This window comes from Pongo abelii, chromosome 12 (genome assembly GCF_028885655.2).
Source record: "Pongo abelii isolate AG06213 chromosome 12, NHGRI_mPonAbe1-v2.0_pri, whole genome shotgun sequence".
Lineage (NCBI taxonomy): Eukaryota > Metazoa > Chordata > Mammalia > Primates > Hominidae > Pongo > Pongo abelii.
This window is the reverse complement of record NC_071997.2, coordinates 88,754,476-88,770,674: the sequence shown is the minus strand read 5'-3', so window position 1 is coordinate 88,770,674 and position 16,199 is coordinate 88,754,476. Positions and strand designations below refer to the sequence as shown.

The 16,199-nt window shown below is 36.6% G+C and overlaps 1 protein-coding gene across 2 annotated transcripts in view; it reads left to right on the top strand.

The window, feature by feature from the left end:
- DYNC2LI1 (dynein cytoplasmic 2 light intermediate chain 1) overlaps positions 1-15,167 on the top strand; it is a 37,489-nt gene extending 22,322 nt beyond the window's left edge. Inside the window, exons 8-13 of one of the 2 annotated variants that reach the window (XM_024242666.3) lie at positions 502-579; positions 4,613-4,689; positions 5,423-5,493; positions 8,438-8,535; positions 8,944-9,036; positions 14,150-15,167. In XM_024242666.3, the coding sequence (XP_024098434.2) occupies positions 502-579; positions 4,613-4,689; positions 5,423-5,493; positions 8,438-8,535; positions 8,944-9,036; positions 14,150-14,278 (546 nt within the window). In that variant the 3' untranslated portion in view covers positions 14,279-15,167. Of the gene's footprint in view, positions 1-501; positions 580-4,612; positions 4,690-5,422; positions 5,494-8,437; positions 8,536-8,943; positions 9,037-13,479; positions 13,787-14,149 lie in introns of those variants that run through there. The other variant, XM_024242667.3, reaches the window with a different exon arrangement.
- The last annotated feature ends 1,032 nt before the right edge of the window (positions 15,168-16,199 follow it).

The window sequence follows — 16,199 nt, the reverse complement described above, 5'->3', positions numbered from 1 at the left end:
ACTTTGGGAGGCTGAAGGGGGAGGATCACTTGAGCCCAGGAATTTGAGGTTACAGTGAGCCATAATCACACCACTGTACTCCAGCCTGGGTTACACAGTGAGACACTTGTCTCTTTAAAAAAAAAAAAAAAAGTCTTCAACCCAGTCACTGGGGAATAGGACATACTTCCCAACTTTTAATGAAGAAAGTAGAAAATTAGTTCCTTCTTATCTTTGCTTGTCGGAGAATCGTTAGGGTATTCCACACTATGAAGTGTGTGCTTATATCTAAATTCTATTGAGCTAATTATTTAAACAAAGAAAAATCTGATAGCTGTAGCTCTAAGAAGGCTGCAGCTATTGTTCAACTCTCTATGAAACAAATATCAAGGTAATGGAATTCTTTTTCTGAAGGTGAGTTTTAAAAAATAAGAAATAATCTATTTCTACATTTAATAATTTGAATCTTCCTGCTATAGATATTTGGTTATCTTGACTTTTTTTAATAACGTATTTCTGCAGGATTTTGAGTCTGAGAAGAGAAAGGTAATATGCAAGACACTTCGATTTGTTGCACATTATTATGGAGCATCATTAATGGTTTGTACATTTCTTGTCCTTTGGGCTTGAATGGACAGTAGCAAATTTGGGGAAATTAGCAACTTGATGCACAGCTACGAGGAATAAATGCTTTTGCTAATGCACATGGTCCCGTTGCTTTCCCACTGCTGAAGACCTCTCCTTACAGAGTGTTTGATAATGCATCTGTTGAACATGCACTGCTAGATGGTCTCCTCCTTCTTTGGAACAAAAGTTCTAAATTGCTTATATCCATAAATCCCAACCAAGTTTAAAGAGATAAGTTGATGATCTATTTATTCATTTTTGGTATCCCCTTAAGAATTAGAATCTATATTCCCTTAAAAGAAAAACAAAAAACAACTCTAACAGTGTGTATATTGGGGATGGGGGCTCTTTAAAAAAGTGCTGTTTGTTGTAAAAGTTAAAAACATGAAATCTAAAGTCATGCTCCCTGGGTTCGAGTCTCAGGGTGACCATTTATTTAAACATGTGATCTTCAGCAAGTCACTTAATTTCACTTAAGCCTCATTGTCCTCCAGGGTAAAATGGAGAAAAATAGTACCTTCTTCATAGGGTTGTTGTGAGGATTCAAAGAGGGAGTACATGTGAAATGCTTAGCACAGGGCCTAGAACAGAATATTACTCAATAAATGTTGGTTATTATAATCACTGTTATCATTATCTCCCGTAGCAGGACTAAACTTTACTAAATGTCCTTTAATGCAATAAAATATAACAACTTTTTTTTTTTTTTTTTTTGAGACAGTCTTACTCTGTCACCCAGGCTGGAGTACAATAGCATGGTCTCGGCTCACTGCAACCTCCGCCTCTTGGGTTCAAGCAATTCTCCTGCCTTAGCCTTCTGAGTAGGTGGGACTACAGGCACGTGCCACCACACCTGGCTAATATTTGTATTTTTAGTAGAGTTGGGGTTTCACTATGTTGGCCAGGCTGGTCTTGAACTCCTGACCTCGTGATCCGCCCTCCGTGGCCTCCCAAACTGCTGGGATTACAAGCGTGAGCCACCAGGCCTGGCCAAAACATTTTTATTTAAAAAATTTCTGGCTGGGTGCAGTGGCTCATATCTGTAATCCCAACACTTTGGGAGGCTAAGGCGAGAGGATCATTTGAACTCAGGAGTTTCAGGCCAGCCTGGGCAACATGGTGAGAACCTGTCTCTACAAAAAATTTTAAAAATTAGCTGGCCATGGTGGCACACACCAGTTGTCTCAGCTACTTGGGAGGCTGAGGTGGGAGGATCACGTGAGCTCAGGAGGTCAAGGCTTCAGTGAACTAAAATCACACCACTGCGCTCCAGACTGGGCTTGTCTCAAAAAAAAAAAAATTTCCTTTACATTTGAATAATTATTTAATCGTCTCTTTTTTCCTCCAAATTAAAGCACTCAGAGGAACCTAGAGACAACATGGTCTAGCCCCTTGCCTTCATGGCTAGAATATTTTGACTGAAAGTAGTATGTACAAAATATGTATTCTCAGCTTTTATACCTTTCAAAACACTACACATTTCATTATGTATTTTCTTAAAAATGATCACCTTTTATGTTTGAATCGTATTTGCTTACATATTAGGTTGACACAGTACTTTGGGAAATGTTCTTTACTATTTTGAGAGGATATGGGGAATTTAAAGTGAATGGCTCATCGAGGGTAGAGGTAAAGATCTTGCAGTTACTTATTTTTGCCACTAGAGAGGGTCACACATTTAATTCTGGTTATAAAGTTAGCTGAGAGAAATCCCTGTATTTCTTTAGGAACAGATTACATTTGATGGAGGGTCCAGTCTAGTCTCACGAGTACAAGTTTAGACGAAGTCAGGTCAACGCAGGCCACAGCAAGCCTGGGATTAACCGTGGCCCAGGAGATTGAACAAGATCAGGGACCAGGGAATGGCTTTGAGAAGTGGCTTCATCTCAGCTTTTAATAAGCTCAAAGGAACAGGGTTTGGGTTAGTGGAGTACTTCTGGACCACCAAAGGAACCATAAGGCCTTTCAGGAAGAATGTAGCCAAAGTGATCAAAGCCCCATCTTTCAGTTTCACATCTCCTCTTACCCTCTGCCCCATTTAAGGAAGAAAGTTGGGTACATCTTTGCAAAATTCCATGATATTTAGCAGGGGTTTTTTTTTCCAACACTATAGTTGATCCTATATAGTGCAGTTGAGAATATTGATTCAATATTAACAATCTAAGTTAATAAAAACAAAACACAGGCCAGGTGTGGTAGCTCTTGCCTCTAATCTCAACTCTTGGAGGGTGAGGTGGGAAGATCACTTGAGGCCAGAAGTTCAAGACCAGCCTGGGCAACAAAATGAGACCTTGTCTTGACAAAAAAATTTTTTAATTAGCCAGTCATCATAGTGCATGCCTGTGGTCCTAGCTACTCAGGAGGCTGAGGCAGGATGATTGCCTGAACCTGGCAGTTTGAGGCTGCAGTGAGTTATGATCACACTGCTGCACTCCAGCCTGGGAAACAGAGCGAGACCCCATCTCTTAAAAAACCAATATGCTCCTCGCCCCCCAAAAGAACAGGAGAAGACTGATAAGTAGAACCAGATTCAGAGAAGAGCCCTGAGAATGGCAGGGGCTTAAAATTATTATATATAAGGACCAGTAGAATATCACCTAAAATGTGGTAACTCTCTTATATAGTTGAAGGAATGTTCCATGGAAAAGTGACTAAATTCATTCTTTGCTATTCTAAGGTCCAGAAAAAGGAATCAATAGAGTTTACTCAAAATATGAAAGCACTTTCTAATACTACCATTATCTGAAAACAGAATGAATTATTTGGGGAGATGAGTTCCCAGGCATTGAGTTTGTTTAAGCAGAAGGCCTACAGTTCTTTGTGAAGGATGTTTTAGAAGTGATTGATGCAGCAGATGGAGGAGTTGGGTTAGAAAACGTCTAATGTTCTCCCAGCCCTATCTTCTATGAAATATGTTTGCGATTAGGTTTTTCCTTTCTTATAAAGAAAATAAAATTAAACAGAGCAGTTGTATTTCTAAAATTCCGTTAAAGTTTTCTATATGTATTTTAAAACATGGTCTCAGTAGAAGCATTACAATTATTTCAATGCTTTCTTTAATAAATGTATCAGATCTTATATATACACATGAGTATTCTCATTTGAATACTTTCTCTGAGAGCATTAAGAACTTTCTGTTCTTAATCCAGAATGAGACTTATCTTCTGGAATTGCCATTGGAACCATAATGCTGATATCTTTGCTTCATAATTAGATTTCATTTCAGTTCAAAGTTGTTTTTCCCACTTCCATACCTCTTAGCCATTTTGACTTGGCTGTGAATGACTTTTGGTATCTACAGAAATCCAATCTAGTTTTTAAAGATTTGTAGGGTAACCATATGTCCTGGTATTCATCTGATGTCACAGCTTAATTATTAATAGTACCCAACCCCTTTCATTCTCTGAAATGTTCTGGTTATGGTTTCTCTAGTTATATACCAGCACTGAAAATATTCAGTAGCTTAAGCACCAAAAGCAATTTAAAAAGAAGTTAAAAAATTACCTTAGTGAGTATCAGCATCATTAGACCAGTCTGCAGTCCCACAATGACTATTTGGAAGGCAGCAATACGCCCTTGGATGTGAAAGCTACTTTTGAGGTATACCTCTTATTTTCTAACCAACCCAACTGCATTTTGGAAAATTTTCTTTTAGACCATAATGAGTATGTTTACACACATACAGCCCATAAAAATACATTCATATATATATTTTAAAGAAATTATTTGACAGTGATTATGGTCCATTTGTGTGAGTAGCTGAAATGATGAGTACATAAACACAAGTCCTTTCCACATCATGTACTCATTAACTTTGAAGAACGAGTTAAAGTTACCAAGATTTCTTTATTCAGGTTTTGTTTTGTCTACTCAAACAGAATTATTTGTTGGGCAACTAAATAGTGATTCTCTTTGCAATCTGTATTTGTTCAAAGCCATATTTATTTTACCTGTTTCTGTGATTGGAAAATAGAGCATATAATTTGTTCTCCTGATTTATTTAAAGTTTACCAGTAAATCAGAAGCTCTATTACTAAAAATACGTGGAGTTATCAACCAGTTGGCATTTGGCATTGACAAAAGGTACTGCTAAGATATTTTTTATATCATTTATTGAGTGATTGATTTAGCCAATGTTGTCTCATCTGATTATTGTTCTACTCAGTCTCTTGTATCTTGACCAGGAAAGTGACCCAGATGGCTATTCTTAAAGGGATAATTTCTTTTTTAATTATTATTATTATTTTATTATTTTATTCATTATTTTATTATAATATTATTTATTATTTTTTTATTTTTTTTAAAATTATTTATTTTGTCAAGACTCAACATAAAGGGGAAAATTTCATATTATTTCCTGCTTCTTATATTCTTTAAATATTTCTTAAATTTTACAACCAAAATGTTACATAACATTTAGTTTGAGGCTGGAATAAAATAATGATAATATTATACTTGCTCCCTGATTTATTTTACTTCCTTTCCCACACTTTAGTAGCTTCCCTCTATTATCACTTTCTTTTATTGATTTGAAATGGAATTGAAAATTTTGGTATGTATCTTCTTAGCCTTGCTACTTCCCTTGGTTTTGATTTAAAGTAATAGGGTCTGTCACTTTTTTTTCCTATAAAATGTTTATTTATGCTATACGGTTTTGAAATAACTTAAATTGATAGTCACTCATTCATTTGGGGCAATGCTCTCATTAGTGGCTAAATGTAAAGCTAGCCCATAATATTGCTCTCATGTTTACAGGAGAGTGTGGCAGCAAATTTAATTGCTAAACTAATTTAGAATCTTTTTCTTCTCCACATAGCAAATCAATATGTGTGGATCAGAATAAACCACTGTTTATCACAGCAGGATTGGATTCTTTTGGTCAAATAGGTTAGTGAACTTATTAAGATTGTTCCATCTTTTTTTAATTGCTTATTGATTTTGTCCTACTCCATGTTCACTTTTTCTCCAATGTACTCCTATTTCTGGTTTCATTATCATTGCTGTTATTTCCTGTGTGTTTGTTTATATGCCCAATATTAATGTAACATGCATCACATTGACATGTTTGTGATGGAAGGGATGTCACCACATAAGAGACTGATTTCTCATTTCTGATCTCTATTCCACTGAAAAACAAATTGCATGTATTTTCTTTCCCCCACTGATTTCCAGGTACTTTTAAATTTTAGCTCCTTGGATTTAAAGAAACTCAGAGCATAGAGTAGTGAGGAAATTCAAAGCTACATATTACGGGCAATTAGCAAGTATATGAGAGATTGAAATGGTAGAGTAAACCAAAAAGAACACAGTTGTAACAATTAGGTATGATTTGATTTTTTGTTATGAAATAGCATGCCTCATCTAATGGAATGTATTTCCTAAACTCATAGACTCTATAGGCTTCTGAATCAAAAGGAAGTTTAAGAATTTATATCTCAAGCCCCTTATCTTCCCACAGAAACTGTTTTCATTGTGAAGATCTTTGAGCCTCACACTTCTTTATCCTCTGCAGGTGGCATAATTTGCTTTTAACACTCTAATAAGCAGTACGGTTTTTGTTTTGTTTTTTTTTTTTTGTATTTCCCATCCTCTATTAGTCTTACAAGCTAAAGGTGACTTGACTTCAAATATGGAAATCTTTGTAATGAGATTATAGAGTAATTGGAGTGAAAAGGATGGAGATGATTTTGCTTAGTGAATGGTCATGGAGACTGATGGTTATGATTATCATTAGCACCAACTTAATTCCAGTAGCAGTGAGAATCACTATTGTACTGATAGATGATGCTGATGGAATTCTTTTGCCTCTATGAATAGTTGGAGGCCAGAAGAGAGTTCATAATTGCTGAATTTAAAATTCATAGAGCTTAGATCTCATCAGAATTAAAAACTTTTGCTCTGTGAAAGCCCATGTGAAGATGAATAGACATGCCACAGTCTGGGAGAAAAGAATTTCAAACCACATATATGACAAAGGACTAGTGTTTAGAATATATAAACTCAACAGAAAAATAAATAAACAATCCAATTAGAAAGTGGGCAAAAGACATAAGCAGACATTTCATTTCAGAGAGGACATAAAAATACCAAAGCAGCATATGAAAAGGTGTTTAATATCATTAATCGTCAGGGAAATGCAAATTGAAACCACAATGAAATATCACTATACATTTAACAGAATAGCTAAAATAAAAAATAGTGACACCACCAAATACTGGCAAGGATGCAGAGAAACCAGATCTCTCATACATTGCTGGTGGGAGTGTAAAATGGTACAGCCACTCTAGAAGACAGTTTAACAGTTTCTTATGAAACTAAACATGCAACTACCATATGACCTAGAAATTGTGCTGTTGGGCATTTATCCAAGATAAATGAAAACTTAACTCTCACACAAAAAATCTCTAGGCATATGTTCACAGCAGCTTTATGTTTAGTAGTCAAAACCTAGAAACAGCCCAGAAGTTGTTCAGCAGGTGAATGACTAAACAACTGTGGTACATCTGTACCAGGGAACGCTACTCACCATACAAAGGAACAAATGATTGATACACACAGCCTGGATGAATCTCCAGGGAATCATGCTGAGTGAAAAGCAGCCAATTAGAAAAGATTACATATAGTGTGATTCTATTTATAAAAATTTTTGAAATGAAAAACATTTTAGAAATGGAGGCAGATTAGTGGTGGTAAGAGGGTAGGGAGAGGACCATGGATGGGGAGACCAGGGGAGGGGTCGGGAAGGGGGAGGTTATGTCTATAAAAGGGCAACACAGGATCCTTGTGCTAGTGGAATTAAGTTGGTGTCTCAACTGTGGTAGCAAATACATGAACCTATGCAGGTGATAAAATTGTATAGAACTTAATATACACACAGACACACAAAGGAATACAAGTAAAACTTGGCAAAGCTGAATAACATCAGTAGAGTGTATCAGTGCCTTTCCCACCAAAGTGGTAAGGATGTCCTAGAAGATCACCAGTAAAACAGTTTTGGGCAACAATACAGATGTTGGAAATAGAAAGATGGGAAATATCCAGTTACAAATTGCAAATGGCAGCAGAGTTCTAAATTTTTCAAATTAAATTATACAAGTAATACATAAAGATGTATCCTTGTAAAAAGGTAAAAGAGTACATACAAGGAGCAAATTTTTGTTCTTTCCAATTTCCTGTGCCTTTACACACATGTGTATATAGTGTAGAAAAAACTATTTGCTTTAACATAATTATATGTTCAGTCTATATCATTTTGGAATTTCCCCTTTTTATTCAATATACCTTATTATTCAATACCTTTTTATTCAATATACCAATATACCTTAGTAGTTTTTCCATATTAATGCTACACATGGGTCTATGTCTTATTTTAACTGTTGGATAGTGTTACAGAGCATGGCTATGCATAGTAATTAATGCACTGTTCACCACTGATGAATATTTTGGTTGTAGGTCAATTTTACACTGATAACAAATTGTGCTACAGTGTGAAATCCTTAATACAGTACCAGTTTGCAGGTGTTTCTAGGGCAAACACTACCAAGAACTAGAATTACTGGTTAACAGGATATAGATATAGGTATAGGTACAGGGTGTGGAGAATGAGAGTTACAGTTTACCCATTACTCTTTGCGTCCTCTTCTTTCAGTATTAGAATCGGTCCCAGTGACCTTGCTGTGCTGGGTAGGGTAAATTTTAATGGTGACTATATTAAGGAGAGGGAAAATGAGTGATCTGAGATGTATATGTTTGTTACTGTCATTTCTCTTATTGGTGGAGTTAGTAATATTTTAATCAATGCAGTCATTTGGAGTAAAACTTGCTATTTTAGGATCTCCTCCTGTTCCTGAAAATGACATTGGAAAGCTTCATGCCCACTCACCAATGGAGTTGTGGAAAAAAGTGTATGAAAAGCTCTTTCCACCAAAGGTACATATTTCTAATTTTTTTAAAAGCAAGATTTTTAGCACTATCTAACAGTTATAGGAAATGTGCCAAAGGGCCTATTATGCTAACTTTGTTTTTATTGCTTATGCTCAAAAATCAATTAAACATTTGCTAAAAATGTAAATAGGCACTGTAGGGGTTAAAAAAAAGTAAGACATGGTTCCTGCTCCACTTTCAAAGAGAGTTATCTGGCTGTTAAAGAAGGGAGAGACAACTCAAAGGGGACCTGGTGGAATTGGAAGCGGGCCTCAGTGGTGATGAGAAAAGCTAGAAAGATCGTAGAGAGCCTTTGTGGCAGGCTGAGGAATGGGAGCTTGGTTTATTAGGCAGATGGTAGCCATTGAATTTTGGGTTATGGGCGTGAAGTGATTTTGAGATTTGTAATTTCAGAGTATTAACACGCTGAAAGATATCAAGGACCCTGCGAGAGATCCTCAGTATGCTGAAAGTGAAGTCGATGAGATGAGAATTCAGAAGGATCAGGTATTATCCTAAACATTTACTTAATTTCATCTGAAGTTTTATCACAAAACCTGGAGTGCCTTGGGAATTCCTTACATTTTTCTCAATGTATTTACTTAGTGTATCTTCTTTACTATTAAAATTATTTAAGTAGTACATCTATTTAAATAACACACTAATAGTATACTGTGGAAAAAAATAAAAATTTGATATGAATAAAGAAAAATTTTTAAATCACCTATCATCCCACCACTCAGACATGACTTAGTGTTCACATAAACCTTTTTGATTTTCCAGTTTACATTATATTAAAGATGAGTAGTGATTCTTACCTTGCTGCTGGAGAGACATTTTCTTAATATTCTTTGGTTTGTGGAATTACATAAAGAGCTTTGTTTTTGATTAGGACATTCAGACATACCTATACTTTCCTTGTACCAGAAAACGTATCTTGCCCAGTTAAGGACTGAAAGCACGATCTGAAAGCGCACAGACATACCTGACAGAACCCAGGTTCTCTCAGGAAAATGCTTAAAAGTGGACACCACCATCCCGTGTGTCACTAGATAGCCCCATTTGAACACACAAGTCTGATGTAAGAATGTTAAGAGTTGGCAAATTCACCATGACCCAAATACTTAGATTTTTCTTTTATTTTTGTTTCTTTTTTTTTTTTTTAAAACGAGTCTTGCACTGTCACCCAGGCTGGAGTGCAGTGGCATGACCTCGGTTCACTGCAGCCTCTGCCTCCCAGGTTCAAGCAATTCTCTGCTTCAGCCTCCTGAGTGCCTGAGATTCCAGGTGCCTGCCACCACACCTGGCTAATTTTTTTGGTTTTTTTAGTAGAGACGCGGTTTCACCATCTTGGCCAGGCTGGTCTTGAACTCCTGACCTCATGATCCATCTGCTTTGGCCTCCCAAAGTGCTGGGATTACAGGCATGAGCCACTGCGCCCGGCCTAGATTTTTCTAAAAACAAACAAGCAAACTTAGATTTTAGTTTGATTTGATAAAATGAGACATTGTACAGAATCTGTCCTTATATGAGTAAACTTATATATGGTAAGCACTAGATCGAAAGCCCCGGCAACTTCTCAGGCGGCAGTCACATTATTGCGAGGGTAACCTGAAAACAGCTGTCAGCTGGGAGTAGGAGCCAGGGTTTTTTTCTCAGTATTCACCTTCAGGGGGCTGTTGGAGAAGTAAGCAAAACATTTTATGTAAACGGTCCAGAAGACTTTTGAAAAATATGCCATGAATATCATAGGTTTTGTAGCTGTAGCAAAGTGAGAGCCATGTTGTAGAAACAGGAAAATAACCTCATATAACCCTTATTATGTTTGCAGCCTGGCTGTAAGGATTAGTTGGAAGTCATCCCTGATTAATATTTATCTAGGAGTCAATGATTAACTGTCGTTGTTGATAAGAATATCTGTTTATATTGCATAATGATCACTTTTATTAAGTTCATATACATCAGTATTATTAAAGGATTAGGGTATTTGTGAGCATCATGAGTTTTCACATTCAAATCTATCTTTTCTAAATGACTTAAAACCATAAGAATTTTGTGTGGAAAAGGAAGGCAGCCCTACAGTACCCATATCACCCTTCGTTCATCTCTTGTATCTCACTGCCAGCAGATCACCAATTCCTATCATCTCTTGGTTCGAGATTTTTTTTAACCTACCTGAAAAGTTGTGCTATCCTAAGTTTGCCTCTAAACCACTTTTATTCATGTGGTTTTAGATGAATTGCATTGATTCCAGATTGCACACATAGGACCTTAACATAATTTTATGCTTTAGCTTTAAAGATACCCTAATGATTATCAGTGTTGTTGCTATTATTTCATTGATAATCTGAATCTAAATTTTGACATTCTACTATACAAAATTTTTAATTTGAATATTATTTCATACTATTTCACAAGTAGTAGTTGTGAGACCTTAAGTTGTTTTCAACTGTGTGCTGTGAAGTCAGTCCTCAAGGATCTGAGGATTGGTAGGAAGACCCCTTTCATCTTTCCTGCAGACTTAGGTAGGGTCTTTTGTGATTAGCCCTCTTTAATTATTTAAAGTTCTGTCTTTTGCCAGACTTTACACGGGCACCAGAAAATACTTCAGTTTTATTTTCTACTTTTTAAAAGCCCTCTAGCTTTAAAGCATTCCCAATTTTAAGGGAATGTTAACGTGGAAAGCACTTGCTGAGCCCTTCTACCTCTTTTGTGTTTTTTTTCTTTTTCTTTGATACTGCGTCTTGCTCTGGCATCCAGGCTGGAGTGCAATGGTGAGATCATGGCTCACTGCACCTTGAACTCCAAGGGCTCAAGCGATCCTCTCATCTCAGCCTCTCAAGTAGCTGGGACTACAAGCACACATCACCATGCCCGGGTAATTTTCTTATTTTTTGTTGCCCAGGCTGGTCTTGAACTCCTCACCTAAAGCAATCCTCCTGAGTTGGCCTCCCAAAGTGCTAGGATTACAGGCATGAGCCACTGTGCCCAGCTTCTTTTCTATTATTTTTGTTAAAGCAAAAAAAAAAAAGGTTACAGTTAACATTTATTTTTAAGGTCTTCTTGGCCAACCACAGATATCTTTTGAAAACTTTCTTACCTGCTATCCCTTTAAAACATCAATGTATTATTTTGAGGCCGTATCATTGTCATATTGAAGATCTAGTGGACTTGGTGGGTTCTGTCTCATACTGGCTATTCCTTTTTCTCCCTCTGGCGTGGCCTGTGTGATAGCCCTAGTTTTCTCACAGTCTGCTGTCTGCAAAAGGGAGATACTACTAGCAAAGAATCTCAAAACAACGTTTTCACCTTTGTTGTTGGTAAAAATAATTTAACTTCCAGTTAAAGACAAAGTTTGCAGTAAACAATTTGTTTATTCTTTATGAGTTAATCTTTAAAACCACAAGTGGTAGATAACTGGTGAACTGAATTAGCTTTATTAGAAAAAAATGAAACAAGCTGTAAAGACTACATATGATTATTACTATGAAAATTCTTCCTAGAATCCAGTGAGGAAGTTAAAAAAAAAAAAAAAAAAAGGAAAAATTCTTCCTGAGTCTATATACCGTTTTGAAACATTTAACATTTAAATTTTAGTAACTTAGGGTATAGGTATGAAAGGTACGATCTGCAATTTTTCTGAAAATTAGAATGGATTTTCTTTTCATAGCAACTGTGAACTTCAATTATGTTAGCCAAAGGGCAGTGATTGCCTTATCTTGTAGAGTAACCACGTTCTGTTTATTTGAAGTGGTGACAGCCTTTGTACAGTTATTTAGACATTGAACAACATGTAGGAGGCCAAGAGGCATCCCCTTAGATGGTCCCTTTTACATGTCAGTTGCCTTGTGCAGGATAGCCACCTCCACTAAAATTTATTTATGAATTGTAAAGGTAACATATACTCATTGTGAAAAAATTCAAGAGATATAGATAGATGTATATAAAATAGAAAATGGAAGTATCCTGCCCTCTCCCTACCTGTGTGCTTTTTTCATGTGGCACACATTATGTTTTCATGTGGCCACTGTTATTTTTGCTGGCTGCCTTGGAAGCCACCTGTGAATGAACGCTAATTATTTAATCAGTCCTTACTGGGGGACATCAAAGTTGTTTCCGGTTGTGCTGAGATAGAGCAATGAGTTTCCTTCTTTTACATCCTTGTGCATTGCTCTATTGTTATGGATGATAAATTTCTAAAAGTAAAATCACTGGGACAAAGGATACACACACACACACACATATTTTTTTGTGACAGGATCGCACTTTGTCACCCAGGCTGGAGTGCAGTGGCGCAATCACAGTTTACTGCAGCCTTGACTTCCCAGATTCAAGCGATCCTCCCATCTCAGACTCCCAAGTAGCTGGGACCACAGCGCACACCACCATGCCTGGATAATTATTATTCTCAGTTTTTGTAGAGACACGGTCTCCCTATGTTGCCCAGGCTGGTCTCAAATTCCTGGGCTCAAGCAATTCTCCTGCCCCAGCCTCCCAAAGTGCTGGGACTATGGGAATGAGCCATGGCACCCAGACTGGGTATATATTTTTAAAATATTTTGCTAACTTCAACCAAGTTTTTGATAAGAGCTGAACAGCAAACAATTAAAAATAAGATCACTTTTGAATACTTGAAAGATAACAGATGTCTAGTTCATTAGTTGAAAGATAATTCATATGTATTATGTAGTTTATGTACATAATTTTGTCTGAAAGTTTAATAAATTCATCTCTGAGTGCTGCTTAGCAACACTGAAACTCTGAAGACAGTATTTCTAGAAAATAAGTCCTAAGCATAATCATTTACAAAATAATTGTCAAGAAATCTTTAGAATGATAATGCTAGTAAGGATACATTGTTATATCTAAAAAATGAGAAGGCAGTTTTAAGGTGCCTCCTTGAATTAGTAAAGTTGATTTTTCTTAAAGTAATACATATTTTTGTTTTAGGAACTGGAACAGTACAAAAGAAGTTCTTCCAAGTCTTGGAAACAAATTGAGCTTGATTCTTGAACCTAATTCAATTATGGTATATTTATTTCTTCTTTTCCAAATACAAATAAGATTATATTGTGAAATAACTATTGTGGCAATATGTGAAGAAAGTTAAACTGTATAATTTGTTAAAGGACAAGCTGGATTTCTTGGACTAGTGCATCTCCCTGTATATCTTGAATCTTTTTAAAAGGAAAAAATATTGTAGAACCACGTGTAATATTTTTTTAAAATAAAAGAATCTTCTACTACCTACCTCTAACATGTTTAAGTGGTATATACTCAATTCAGCATGTATAAGTTTCTGCTTATATGTTTTCAGGAATATAAGAGTATTTGGTTACAGTTTTAAATGCAAGGTTAAGTGCCCACGTTAGACACATTCTTCTAAAAGGCGTTCTCAGCTGTAGCTGGGAGGAAACCGGAATTGGGTTCACAGATGTCAAAATTTTACTCTTAACAGTGAGGCACAAGAAGCACCTGAAATAGGAGATGCACATTCCTGGGTCGCCACACCTAGAGTGTCGCCATCAGTGGTCTGGAATGGGGCATTTTTAATCAGCATCAATTTCACCCCTCTGTGAGACTGACACGTTTATTTTAAATACCACTTTTTGAAGAACAGGCACTTCTAAGGAGATATCTTATCAAGAAGCAGGACAAAACATCATGTGTTGGGGATAACCAGGATTATTTACAAGGTGGGATAGCCTTTAAGAAGCCGTTCCAATCTGTATATTTGTGTACCTGCTAGCCAAGTTCATTTTGAGTAAGTATAATTGCTATGATGAAAAATGATTTATTCTGTGTTCTTCCATGTCCACATATAAAATATATTGACTCCCAGCTTCAGATAAGCACATTTATTACCCCAAGGGAGTAGTGTCTGAGCAGATAGCAAGCCATCTGCTTATTGCAGTGAACTAGGACTTCATAGATTATTTGCAGTATGTATGGTTCTGACACCCTTGAGAACAGAATTTTCAGCATGTTTCCAAGGAACCTCAGTCTTAAGCACAGGTTTCTTGCTGAGTGCTATGGAAAAAGAGATCCCTTTAAATTTACAGTGAACATTATGATCTCAGAAACATCACTGACTTGGTGGGAAGAAACAGCCTATTCCACAAGAGTAATAGGAATTGTTATTATGTAATTTGATTTTCTTACACATCACTGTCCATTTTTGACTTGAGACACAAACTGTCACATGTTGAAAGGCATTGTGTTTTTCTAAGGTGCTATCACTAACATTTAATAGCTTGAAGTCACGTGTGATGTCAGTTTTCCAAATGTTTCTGAGCTGGAATGAAATTCATCTGCATATGAATAGTAGAAAATGTTTCCACTTATGTTGTACACCCATATCTTTAGTTAGTTGAAATCAGTGATTTCAAAAGAGGTTCCTGTGGGACTCTCTTTGAACTACTTTAATAGATTATCATCTCCAGAATTGTCTATAACTGATGTGACATATATAATCTGTAAGACATTGTGTAACTATTATACCATAATCATCCATGTCAAAGACCTTTTATAAAAATTGACAGTACTAGCCTGATAATTTACCAATGCCTCCACATCCTTAAATACTGTTCTAAGAAATAGAATTTTACTGTGTTTCCTTAATGAAATGATCTTTCCTATTTCAGTGTGAGACATTTCAAATGCTATAATTTATCTTTCTTCACAAGTTAGGTCACAGTCAGTGAACAAGTTCATGCGCTCTCTACCATATTCTCACCCAAAGTTACCATAGTAACACTGAGACAGTTTCATTTCGGGTTCGTACATGGAATTACTTGAAGATCAATCAGAAAGAGAATCAGTAATTTTAATACAGAACCTATTTTTTTTTTTTTTTTTTTTGAGACAGAGTCTCGCTCTGTCGCCAGGCTGGAGTGCAGTGGTGCATTCTCGGCTCACTGCAACCTCCACCTCCCAGGTTCAAGCAATTATCCTGCCTCAGCCTCCCAAGTAGCTGGGACTACAGGCGCCTGCCACCATGCCCAGCTCATTTTTGTATTTTTTAGTAGAGATGGGGTTTCACCATGTTGGCCAGGATGCTCTCGGTCTCTTGACCTCATGATCCACCCGCCTCGGCCTCCCAAAGTGCTGGGATTACAGGCATGAGCCACCACGCCTGGCCAGAACCCATTTTAATAACCTATTTACATTATTTTATCCTTGAAAGTATGTAATACAGGTGTCTGTATTTATACGTGTTAGCACCCTTTACAGTTCAAGAATGTGAATTTCTGGTATGTACCCTGTTCTTTGTAAACAATATGTCAGCACCTTTTTTCTTTCTTTTTTAGAGACAGGGTCTTGCTCTGTCTCTGTTACCCAGGCTGGAATGCAGTAGTTCCATCATAGCTCACTGCAGCCCCTACCTCCTGGGTTTAAGCGATCCTCCCACATCAGCTTCCTGAGCAGCTGGAATTATAGACTCGAGACACCATGTCTAGCTATGTCAGCATTTTTTCTATATGGACTTTAAATAACAGCTAATTTCCAACCTTAACAGGGTTATTTTTCAGTGCATATACTTTAGTAAAGTTTACTTGTAATTCTATAAGTAAACTCAGCTGAAAGTGAAAAATAGCAAACGAATCTTTAAAAACATAACCAGAGGTTTGTCTGGTGTGCTTTGTTCACTGTTGAGCCCATTCCTACAG